This window comes from Brachycentrus maculatus, unplaced genomic scaffold, assembly GCF_059751285.1.
Source record: "Brachycentrus maculatus isolate JH-2025_06_01 unplaced genomic scaffold, ASM5975128v1 h1tg000096l, whole genome shotgun sequence".
Lineage (NCBI taxonomy): Eukaryota > Metazoa > Arthropoda > Insecta > Trichoptera > Brachycentridae > Brachycentrus > Brachycentrus maculatus.
In genome coordinates, this window is record NW_028280850.1 from 819282 (window position 1) to 831946 (window position 12665).

Sequence of the window (12665 nt, forward strand, 5' to 3'; positions counted from 1 at the left end):
AAGATAAAATAACGCTTTCCTTGATGTGTTTCTGTTGATAGCGATTGCAGAATACATGCTTAATTTGGTCGTTGATGCTGATTACATTTTATGTTTTATAAATACATACTCGTGAAAGCACGGCTGCGATTATTTGTGTAAAGGTAGCCTTAACATATATGAGTACCTGCCTGTTACCTTACTATCGCGTAAAAAATATAATTTTCTATCATTGCAACATTCTTTATCAGTTTGTTGGCAGCACTGAAAAATGACAAAGTTGACAGATAAATAATTGCGATATGGTTTGAGAGTTTGACACACATTTCATATGTATTTTATTTTATTATAAACATGGCAGCTGCTAATAGCGAGGGCTGCAGATCGCCAATTGATAATTTTAGTGCTAGCTCGCCCGAAACCCCAGTGACAAGAACTGAAAGTGTCAATTATTCCAAAACAAGTTCACTATCGTCCTCCAATCGGGAATTATGGCCAGAGTTATTAGTTTCAAAGCCTGGGACGCCTTTAGAAAGCATCAAATTAAGTAAGTGGTTCTAATAAATTGTTTCCTTTTTATCAAAATTTGTTCACTTCCTGCTGTTCTGCAAAAACGTTTGGGTAATATCACAATAGTGTAGGAGTGTGATATCTGATCCAATCTTATCAATCTTATTTATTAAATTAAATTGTTTATTATATCTATTTGCTTTCTAATTATTTTTGTCATAACGAACGTATTAATAAATTAATATGTTTATTATAAGTCCACCCTTACTCCGAGTTCTGTGTATTACAGATTGAATGAAATGAAAAAAACAAATAAGTAGTATAATATTTTGTTACTGATCTATGAACGTTTGTCTTTGTCCATTTCGATAATGTAGTGGTAAGCACATTTGACGACAATAGGTTACTGTAAACTACCACCTGAAACATAAATCTGAATATATTGCCTTTGTATAATTTACGATAATGATGACACTACATCCATATTTAGTGCCCTATGCACCAATAAAAAATGAACAACATTTTCTTTTTTATTTTGAAGTTTTTTTAAATTAACTAATAAGTTATAGTGTATACGTATCTTTAGTTTTATTTTATTTAAAAAATAATAATTAATTGTTAAATATCAACAAATATGATACTTTAAGAACAGGAATACATATTAGCAATATTTAATTGCATAAATACATCATAAATAAAATATTAAAAATATGTATTAAAAACGTCAATTTTAAATTATACACAAACTATTTTGAAAACTGTTGTTCCATTCTGTTTTTAAATATTTGCAAAATGTTTAGTTGTTTTGCCAATAGATGGCATAGTTGAATCAAGTTATTGATCCATATTCTACCCCTCGCTAGCAAGTACTGAACCACCCTCCCTGTGAGGGAGGCTTACTCACCAGATCAATAACATCATAACCCCCAAATTTATACAACAATTGGTCAGTTTGTTTCCGAAAAAATAAATAATATCTCAAATACAGTGCTGTATGATCGTTCCAAAATTAAAAACACTCATTCAAAATGTAGTGAAATGTGTAGAAAAAATGTGTGGGTGAAATGTGTAGAAAAAATTGCATTATGAAATAAACATATTGTGACATTTGCACCAATATACAAGTGTTTTTTTTGTATTTCTTGTCAGTATCGAAAGGATCTTGACACTGAATGGTGTTTTAGTAAATAAATATTAAGCTAAAAGCTTAATATTTACTGCATTTAAATTTTCTCACTTGCTTTTCAAACAAAGAGAATATTGAGGTCTTGATGTAAAGTGCACTTATAAAAAAAGCTTTTAAAATAAGGCTTTTTCCGCTTGCGCTAATAATTACACGTTGATTAGGGTGAGGTTTGCACGTTTCGAAAGATAGATTTCAAAGGCGATTTCGCTTATCGCTTTGTATGTTATTTTGCCATCGCATTTATTAAAAAAGCAGTCAAATGCGTTCGCTGAATTCTCCCGGCGGTCCACAGGGAACTGTCCCAACATCTCCCGGGGCCCAGGCAGACCCCGACATGGCAGGTGCCCAGGACACCATCTACCTGTGCAACTTTAGGGTCTCGGTGGACGGAGAGTGGCTATGCCTCAAGGAGCTGCAGGATTTGGACATGCAGGAGTCTTACACCGCTCAATCTGAGCATGTCACATCTCCCGATGAACATATCTCACCTATTCTGGGTACTTGTCTAACAATTCTGTTTGCCGAATGTTCCATTATGCCATATAAAATTTCCATTTTTTTAAAATAATGAAATGAACACAGTTTATATATTTTTTTGACATCTCATCATAGATGAAGAAGAATATGAAAGTGTGGACATTTACAAGGCTTACGACCGTCTTACGCTGGTTTAAGTTCCCGGGTTCAATTCCCAGGGGGAGTCAAATAAATATAAGTGATTTTTTCACTGTAATATTTATTCAATATTGCCCTGGACTGGTACCTGAAGCGGATGGTTAATTACATTTTCTTCATGTGTAAACGATCAAGATAACACTGTGTTTATATGACGCAGTACCCTATGCACCATTGGGGTGCGGATAAGGGTTTTACTAACTTTTATTATATACACAAATATTTCAATTTCATACTATTTCTGTGAGCCTAAGCGGCTCATTATTAGAAATAGGTATCAAATTGTGGTAGAGTGGGTTCGAACCGAGAAACTCTGACTTAAGAGTCCGTGACACTAACCACGGGACCACAACCCAACGCTTCATGATTTAAGACCTTTGCAGAGATTTCTGTGAAGTAAAGCTTTTGATTGATCATATGTTACAAGTCATTTTATGCTATGTTTTGTTTTTTTTTTAGATCGGGATCCTGTAGTCATTGAGCGTAGCAACCTTGTGAACATCTCTAAGCTAGTAGTCAAGGAGTTGATAGAGCAATCCCTGAGGTATGGTCGGATGCTGGATACAGATCATCTTCCACTCCGACACTTCTTCATAGTATTGGAACATGTTCTCCGTCATGGTCTCAAACCAAAGAAGGTATTTAAAGATTTTTAATTTTTATTAACCGGTTAATGCTAGGATTTATATATATATATATATATATATATATATATATATATATATATATATATATATATATATATATATAAATATATATATATATATATATATATATATATATATATATATATATATATATATATATATATATATATATATATATATATATATATATATATATATATATATATATATATATATATATATATATATATATATATATATATATATATATATATATATATATATATATATATATATATATATATATATATATATATATATATATATATATATATATATATATATATATATATATATATATATATATATATATATATATATATATATATATATATATAAATATATATATATATATATATATATATATATATATATATATTTATATATATATATATATATATATATATATATATATATATATATATATATATATATATATATATATATATATATATATATATATATATATATATATATATATATATATATATATATATATATATATATATATATATATATATATATATATATATATATATATATATATATATATATTTATATATATATATATTATTATATATATATATATTATTATATTTATATATATATATATATATATATATATATATATATATATATATATATATATATATATATATATATATATATATATATATATATATATATATATATATATATATATATATATATATATATAATATATATATATATATATATATATATATATATATATATATATATATATATATATATATATATATATATATATATATATATATATATATATATATATATATATATATATATATATATATATATATATATATATAATATATATATATATATATATATATATATATAATATATATATATATATATATATATATATAATATATATATATATATATATATATATATATATATATATATATATATATATATATATATATATATATATATATATATATATATATATATATATATATATATATATATATATATATATATATATATATATATATATATATATATATATATAATATATATATATATATATATATATATATTTATTTATAATTTTTATTTTATTTATTTAAATAATAAATATTTTTATGAGTGAACGCTGTTGAAATGCGCTCCCTCAGACGATGTGTGGAAAATCATTCTTCTTATTCTTCTTTCTGTGCCACTTGTAACGAAGATCGACGATCATCATGGCTATCTTCAATTTTCATGCTGCAGCTCGGAACAGAGATTTGGTGCTTCTGCCAAACCATTGTCGTAGGTTTTTCAGCCATGATGTCCTTCGGCGTCCTTGAGTTGAGGAAAATCATTGTATTACAGAATTAAAACAAAGATATAAGAAAGGAATGTAATGCTCAACAAGGAATAATTGAAAAGATTAGGAAGAGTTCTTTACGGTGGTCGGCTGTCCAAACTCAAAACACAGTAAGGGATATTTTTTTGTAGTACGTTTTTTTTTGCATTTTTGGACTAAGTAGATTCTACTTAGTCCGAAAATTATAAAAAAAACGTACTACAAAAAATTGTCCCTTACTGTGTTTTAAGTTTGGACAGCCGTGGTATGGGCATGTGGAGCGAATGGATAGCGAGAGAATGACTAAGAAAATATATGTGGCGAATGTGAGCGGGAAAACAGAACGAGGACGACCGAAAACGAGCGCGATCAGATCAATCAGAACCTAAAATCTGGTGGTGTCAAAAGTCTGCGAAATCGGAGGGCATGTATGACTAGATGTATGGATGTGAAGGAGGCGAGGAGTGTATGTTAGGACAGAAGAGTGTGGCGTTCCATCCTTTCTGCCTACCCCTGCGGAAAACAGCGTGATTAGTAGTAGTAGTAGTATTTATTAAAAAAAATATTATACAATATTTTTACATTTAAACATATGGCAAACTTATAATTTTAGTTTCGCTGTGCCTCTCCAAACAAGAGACTGAGCTCTTGTGCTTGGAGAGGGACTTACAATCAAGGTTTATTGTATCATATTATCATATTACCCAACAATTCAATATGGAATTCTACCAACTGTCTGCAGTTACAATGAATAAATTAATTCTACATTCTTTGTCTGTGTTGAAATTTGAATAAAATAGCGTATTTTTTTATTAAATATGGTTTTCGGTTGTTCAGGGTCTATTGGGGCCGAAGAAAGAGCTTTGGGACATTCTGCAGATGGTGGAGAAGTTTGCTCCGGAAGCACAAGACATAACGGCAAGTGTTCGAGACTTGCCGACTGTCAGGTAAAATATTGGTTTTTTTATTACTAGAAGGATATTATTAACCAGAGCAAGATAACATGTGGCCCTGAATAAACGGTACATAGGTTAAGAACCTCCGAAAAATATTTAATTTAAATAGAGTTATAAATATTCTCAATATTATTAATTTTTAAAGCAGTATTGCATTATTCAACAACAATTACCTGGGGACACCATGCGTGGATATGAAGATCGGAATTGAGACACAAATCATTCCCAAGATCTAAGCATACTCTACCTTGGTTGGCATAATATACAATATTTCCCAGAAACGTCAGGACAATCACTACCACAGCATGCAAACAACACTACCCTTCACTATCATAGCACTATTTACACACTTAAAACTACACAAAATGTTTAACACACGTGTTAAACATTAATGTGTTAAACATTTTGTGTAGTTTTCAGTGTGTAAATAGTGCTATGGTAGTGAAGGATAGTATTGTTTGCATGCTGTGGTAGTGATTGTCCTGACGAAGAGACGGGTACATCTCGAAACCGGAAGACATTAAAATCTCGGTGAGTGGTTATGTACTAATATTATTAACAGTTTTGTAAAAAAAAATTAAACAGTTATAAATACTTTATACATAAGAATTATAATGAAATATCTCTGAAATTTTTAATTTTAGACGGAAAAGTGTTAATTATCATATAAACGCAGTGTTATCTGGATCGTTAACACATGAAGGAAATGTGATCAGCCCTCCGCTTCAGGTACCAGTCCAGGGTAGTATTGAATAAATATTAGAGTGAAAAAATCACTTATATTTATTTGACCCCACCGTGGGAATCGAACCCGAGACCTCCAGTTCGGTAGTTGACTATTACGCTACGGAGGCGGAATTTTTGATTTTAGTATACTTTTTTACATGTTATCACGTGGAATGTATCAACTTTGTAAATGAAGAGTTTAATCTATATACCATGCAGTTATGGATTTTTCTTATTTTGTATCTGGGTCGTGTATTTCGTGCAGAGAAATATTACATTCTGCAAATTTTAATGATGGGAAAAATAGGAGGATACCGAGGACTTGGCAGAAAGCAAGCATCGTGGCTTTACTGGACCGGGGTGAGAGAGGTGGAAGAGTTGTTCCGGACTCGGATGTTTTGGCAGAGTGATCGCCAACGTTGGGGGGACCTAATAAGGCACACAAAGAAAAAGTTATGGAATAGCTAGAGACACACGCCGATTGCGCCATTTCAAATATGTATATCATGTGTTAATTTTGAGGTATTCTCTTAGGACGGCGATGGGCAGAGCCCGGGCGTGGCTCCGACTGGCCCTGATGCAGAAGAAGCTGGCGGACTATCTGCGCGTCCTGCTGGAGCATCGTGAGCAAGCCCTGGACGAGTACTTCGAGCCCCACGCTCTCGTGTTGAGCGACGAGGCTGTTGTCATCATGGGGCTGCTTCTCGGTCTGAACGTTATCGACTGTAACCTATGTGTCAAGGTAACTATTATATTAACCTGTTAACCGGGCGGGACGCATAAATATGTCAAACGTAAACAATATCGGGTACATGTAGGACATATGAATACGTCCTTGAAATATATGTTTATTATATAGTTAATATAGTTTTGGGTTGTGGTCCCGTGGTTAGTGTCGCTGACTCTTAAGCCAGAGTTTCTCGGTGCGAATCCACTTTACCACAATTTGATACCTATTTCTAATAATGAGCCGCTTAGGCTCACAGAAATAGTATGAAATTGAAATATTTGTGTAAATAATATAAACACAAATATTTCTCTTTTTTTAAAAAAAAAAAAAATTATATTTATGAACATATATTTTTCGAACAACAAAAGTATTAGTCATCCATACATGTCTCGACATGAATTTAAGACACGGAGTGAATCAGTGTTCGCGTCCGTTACAAGTTGCGTAATTGGACAGCGGACCGCCCGGTTAACAGGTTGACACATTTCGAGCAGGTATTTTTTATGCCTGCAGACCGTTGGCGACGGGATTTGATAATTATGTACATATAGTTAAGACCTTAAGATTGGTATACAATATTCATATTAAAACATTGGATAATTTGTTATTTTTTGCCTTTGAAATGAGGCTGGCGCAGAAAGTAAAAATACCCTTCCCGTCCTTAAGCATAAATCGACCGAATGGGTAGAATTACCTTTCCCGTCCTTAGTGTGTTAATCTATAATATGTGTTGTGCATAGTTTCACAAGTTACTTAACCATGAACATAACAAGCTAATTTGAAAGTCAGCAGCAGAGGTTGTCTGAACTTGATGACTCGTTAGAGGCAAGCTTCATTGAGATTCTACTTTCTTAGTGACAGTTTAAACCATTAGTCGTTGTATTTTTTTTGAGATACTGAGGATGATTACTGAATACCCATTTCTGGATCACATGTTTGTTGGGTGCCCGTTAAATGACGGCTACCCGAGCTTCCTTTCAGACCTCACCAGCATTAATATCCCATTTCCCACTAATATCTCAACCTTATTAACCTCCCCTAAAAAACTTACCTTACAAAATAATTTGTAATTTTCTTTAAGTTAATTGTATCAATTTATCCGTCCCCGTAGTGTAATGGTCAGTGAGCTCGCCTACCGTACCGGAGGTCCCGGGTTCGATTCCCAGGTGAGGTTAAATAAGTGATTTTTTCACTGTAATATTTTTTCAATATTACCCTGGACTGGTACCTGAAGCGAAGGGCTGATCACCTTTCCTTCACGTGTTAACGATCAAGATAACACTGCGTTTATATAAACAGTACCCTGTGCACCATTGGGGTGCGGATAAGGGTTTGAAGAACAAGAATTGTATCAATTTGTAAAGGTGTATGATGGATGTAAAATAACTCACTAATCAAACTTACATTACTAATAAAACTAACCCTACTAAAAGGAATACTTTAATTTTCTCAATATTATATTAATATTTAAAGCATTTACTTTGTGGTTAGTCATTTTTACTTATTTTTTTTTACAAAAATATTAATAATATTAATATATAACCACTCACAGTGAGTGGTTATATACTTATATTGATTATATTAACATTTTTGTAAAAAAAAAATAAGGAATACTTTAAATTCAAATGTAAAAAGTGTAAATAAAAAATAACTCGACACTGGCTAGAACACTCTAGAAGTGTGAAAAGCCATAAAAAAAACAAAAAGAAGAAATTATAGACTTCCCATTCAACCCTCTTGTATATATATGTATCTTTTGAAAAATATAAAGTTGTTTTCTCTTTTTTGTTCCTAGGAGGAAGACCTGGACAGTCAGCAGGGAGTGATAGACTTCTCCCTGTACTTGCGGGGCTCCAATGGGGATTCGGAGCCAGCCCAGCCGCAGCAGCAACCCGGGCCCCATCGCATGCAGATAGCCGCAGTCCTCGATCAAAAGAACTACATCGAAGAGCTCAACAGGCATCTCAAGTGAGTCTATTACTAAATTGTTGCTACTGATAGGCATACAACAATTGAAAATCATCATCAAATATTTTCGTGAAGGCAAGACGGGTTTGTGTCGCGTTGTGGTCCCGTGGTTAGTGTCGCGTACTCTTAAGTCAGAGTTTCTCAGTTCGAACCCACTTTACCAAAATTTGATACCTATTTCTAACAATGAGTTGCTTAGGCTCACAGAAATAGTATGAAATAATAAGTGTAAATAATAAAAACACAAATATTTCTCTTAAAAAAAAGGACATGCATTTACAACTGATAGTTATACAACAATATAAAATCGTCATCTTTGTCATTTTCGTGAAGGCAAGACTCTGGAAATTGGAGGTGTTAAAAGAAAGGCGAACCTTAGGCCATTGTACATATAATTTTTTGAAAAGTTTTGTACCTGATTTTTGGAATAGGAGCAGTTGTTTTTTTATTTTATTTTAAACTTTTTTTATACATATTTGAAAAATGTTTAGTCAGAATAGTTTTTTTTCAAATTATCTTTTTTTATAACAGATAGTAAAATTATCTTTGTTACTATGATTTCTTATTTCTTCAGTTTATTTGTATCAAATTTTAAATATGATATCTGATAAAATCTTGATACAGTAAAATGATTTAAGAAAACACCTTACATACATTTCTGCTAAATTATTATTTTTACCATAAATGTTGCAGACAATGTTTTACTTTAAGAAATGCAATTGATTTTTTCAATTAAAGCATACATGTATGCAACTTTTCGAAATTGAGTAATGTGGCTTTCAATCATGGGTAGAATGGTGATGGTTACACAGTATACAAAGTGACCAAAAAAACCAGCCAATGGCAGGTTTTAAGCCCTATAATGTTCAGATTTTCATATTCCTACCTCAATTGACTTCTTCATTTATTTTGAAATATTGATAAAATTCTTCACATGAATAACCCTGAAACAGAGCGAATTCAACATTTGTTTACATACTCAAAATAGTGTCAATCTATTTGTTTTTAATTTAATTTACACTTTGTTTTTCGGTTACTTTAAATATTGTTTTTTATTAAAATTCTGAGAAAATAATAGATAAGAAACGTGCATTCTTATATTATCTATAAGTTGTTCAAATAATTTTATCAATTTTACAATCAGATTGAGGGAAAACACCGTATTACTACGATTTGCTTTTTCCATTATTTAATATTTTAAGAGTGACATCCGTGTCCTGTAAAGGATGCAGATAAGCATTTTAATTATTTTAGTTTTTATTTGTAAAAAAAATAACTGAAAAAAGAATTTAGGTAACATATCGCTCACTCCTTTCAAGAACGTCATAAATCAAAAAACTTGATTTTTCAGTAGAACGTTTTTAAAGTTTAAAAATATAATACAATGTATTAAAAATATATATCAAGCCACTTATTGAACTTTTTACTGTGCAACAAATCTTTTTAGGTAAAACCTGAAGATTTTTTCTGCATTTGAAAAATATTTAGTATATTTAAAAAAATAATTAAACAATACCTTTTTCTCAAAATGCAAAAACAATACTTTCTACCCTGCAGAGGGTAAATTTTAAGTTAAAAATATGCCTCTTTTGCTGGGATATAGTACATTTTCTGGGCATTCCACAAACATGCACAACTGAATATTGACGATTTTTGATTTATGACGTTCTTGAAAGGAGTGAGCGATATTACATACACAATCCACATACTTTAAGAGACTTGTCTGACTCATCTGAAGGTAGCATCATTATAAATTATAAGAGCAGTTCATTAACTTAACACACAAAAACTCATATTTTATACTTTAATATATTTCGAGAAATTTAGTTTTTCATCAAAAGGTTAAAAAGACCAACCTTTTTAATGAAATATTAAGTAAAAATGTAACTCCAAAATTATACATACTTTTTATAAATATGTATTGAAAACTATATTAAAATTATACAATTTATGCAAGTGTAAAATGTCAATTTGTGATTATTATTATAACTATTACTTTGTTATTATTCAATGAACCCAGTATTAAAATTTTGAGGTGTTCATTAACACATTTAGATGATCAAACAATACTTCATATAAAGTAAACATTTGCTCATATTAACACACACATAAAGCTATTCATTACTGATTCACTTGTGCAATGTATGTATTACTAACCATTTAAATCTGAGATTGCGGTGTTATCACCTGTCAAATTATATTATTTTGTGTAGGTACCATCGACCTTCTAGGAAACCACAGTGCAAATAATATTACATCATCTTCCCACGATGCTCTTCACCAGTATTTATTTGTAGAATATTCATTTTATGAGTCACAATCCAAAGATAAATGTAATTGTGTTTGACAGTCTATTGTGAAACGTCTTCGAGTCAAGTACTGTTTCCAATTGATTTGTTTTGTTTAGCCTCGGATTGTCAAAACAAATTTACAGTTAATGGTCCATTGTGTTGTAAATTTAATTTAATAATATTTATTTTTTGTTTTGTTTTTTGTTGTTGTGGAAACATGCGGAGTTAACGTTCAGTGTCTTGAAGTTTGAGTCTTTTTGTTCAGTTTTCACGAACATGTCTCGATTTAATTTTCGATTCTCCAGCGCTACCGTGACCAATCTCCAAACAAAGGTGGAAGCCTTGACCACGACAAATGCTCTGATGAAGGAAGATCTTGCGATTGCCAAAAACAACATGCTACAGTTATGCGAGGAGAATAATCAGCTGAAGCATGCCTTGGGTGAGTAAAAACATGTATATATTGGACAGTGGCATGCGCAGATAATTAATTAGGGTAGGCCAGGGGCCGGCAACTAGTAGCTTGCGAGCCGCATGTGGCTCTTTCTTTATTAAATTCAAAATGACATTTTTTACAATTTTTATTTTTATTTCTTTATTATTCTTTGCCTGAAAGAAATTAGGACTTTTGTACTAAGTGTACTTTAGTTTTATTCTGTCTTCTTTGCTTAATAAATTCAAAATGCATAATAAAATAAATAAATCATTGAATGCTAAAAGGTACCTTTCAATAATTTTTGAGTAACAGAGATACTTACAAAAAAAACGTTTTATTCTTAAATAGAAAAAGGCGTTGTCAATTTTTTTTGTGCTGATTTATACATCTATGATAGACGTTTAAATCTGCTCAAAATGTATCTCTGATTAAAAATCTATTACCTGAAACATATGTGAAAGTTACTTTGAACTTTTAATAAATTTAAAAGTTAAATTATTGTAAATTAAAAATTGTCTCCCCAAAAATTTCCAAATCGTTTTGCTACTCACATTTGGCTCTTTTGGTCCAAGAGGTTGCCGACCCCTGGAGTAGAGGTAGGTAGTAAGGTAAGCTAGGTACTACTTAGTAAGAAAGTAGGGTAGGTACTGGTTGCGTTTTTATATGTCACGTGGGTAAGTTAGGATAGGCAATGCTTTTCTGCCTACACGGAATGCACGCCCCTGATATTGGATGGCGTGGAATGCTCTTTCACTAGTACATAGTTAGAAACAGTATGAGATAATCTTTAGAGAAAAAATAAAAATGCATTTGTTTGCTAAACAATTTCCACAATCTCCTTTTCTCGAACTAAATCACAGTGAAGCGCCCTTGAAGTAGTATTTATGATAATTGCGCTTTGTAAAATTATCCAAAATTATTATTTTAATTATGTATTTGTATTCTCATGTATGTTATAAGTTACAATAGCATTTGCAATGTCACCAAAACTCTTTATTCTTAAACATTCTCCATATGCATTTTTTTTATTAAAATTTATACAATTTTCTTACGTTGAGTAATCTTGAAGTGATTGGTTTCTCAATATTTTTTTTAATTTTTTTTTATATTCTTTATTTTATAGTCATTCAAGCAAAGTGAGCAATAGACTTCCTTGAGCATTGTCAAAGTTTTTTTTCTTAAA

General features: G+C 30.8%; 1 protein-coding gene across 5 annotated transcripts in view; it reads left to right on the plus strand.

Annotated features, from left to right (window-relative positions):
• Positions 1 to 264: 264 nt before the first annotated feature.
• Positions 265 to 12665, plus strand: part of LOC148310433 (RUN and FYVE domain-containing protein 2-like) — a 39029-nt gene continuing 26628 nt past the window's right edge. For 3 of the 5 annotated variants that reach the window (XM_088258460.1, XM_088258462.1, XM_088258463.1), the window contains exons 1-6: positions 265 to 526; positions 2810 to 2988; positions 5213 to 5322; positions 6592 to 6799; positions 8583 to 8755; positions 11352 to 11488. In XM_088258460.1, coding sequence (XP_088114586.1) covers positions 334 to 526; positions 2810 to 2988; positions 5213 to 5322; positions 6592 to 6799; positions 8583 to 8755; positions 11352 to 11488 — 1000 coding nt within the window. In that variant the 5' untranslated portion in view covers positions 265 to 333. Of the gene's footprint in view, positions 527 to 1967; positions 2173 to 2809; positions 2989 to 5212; positions 5323 to 6591; positions 6800 to 8582; positions 8756 to 11351; positions 11489 to 12665 lie in introns of all 5 variants that reach the window. The other 2 variants (XM_088258461.1, XM_088258464.1) reach the window with 2 other exon arrangements.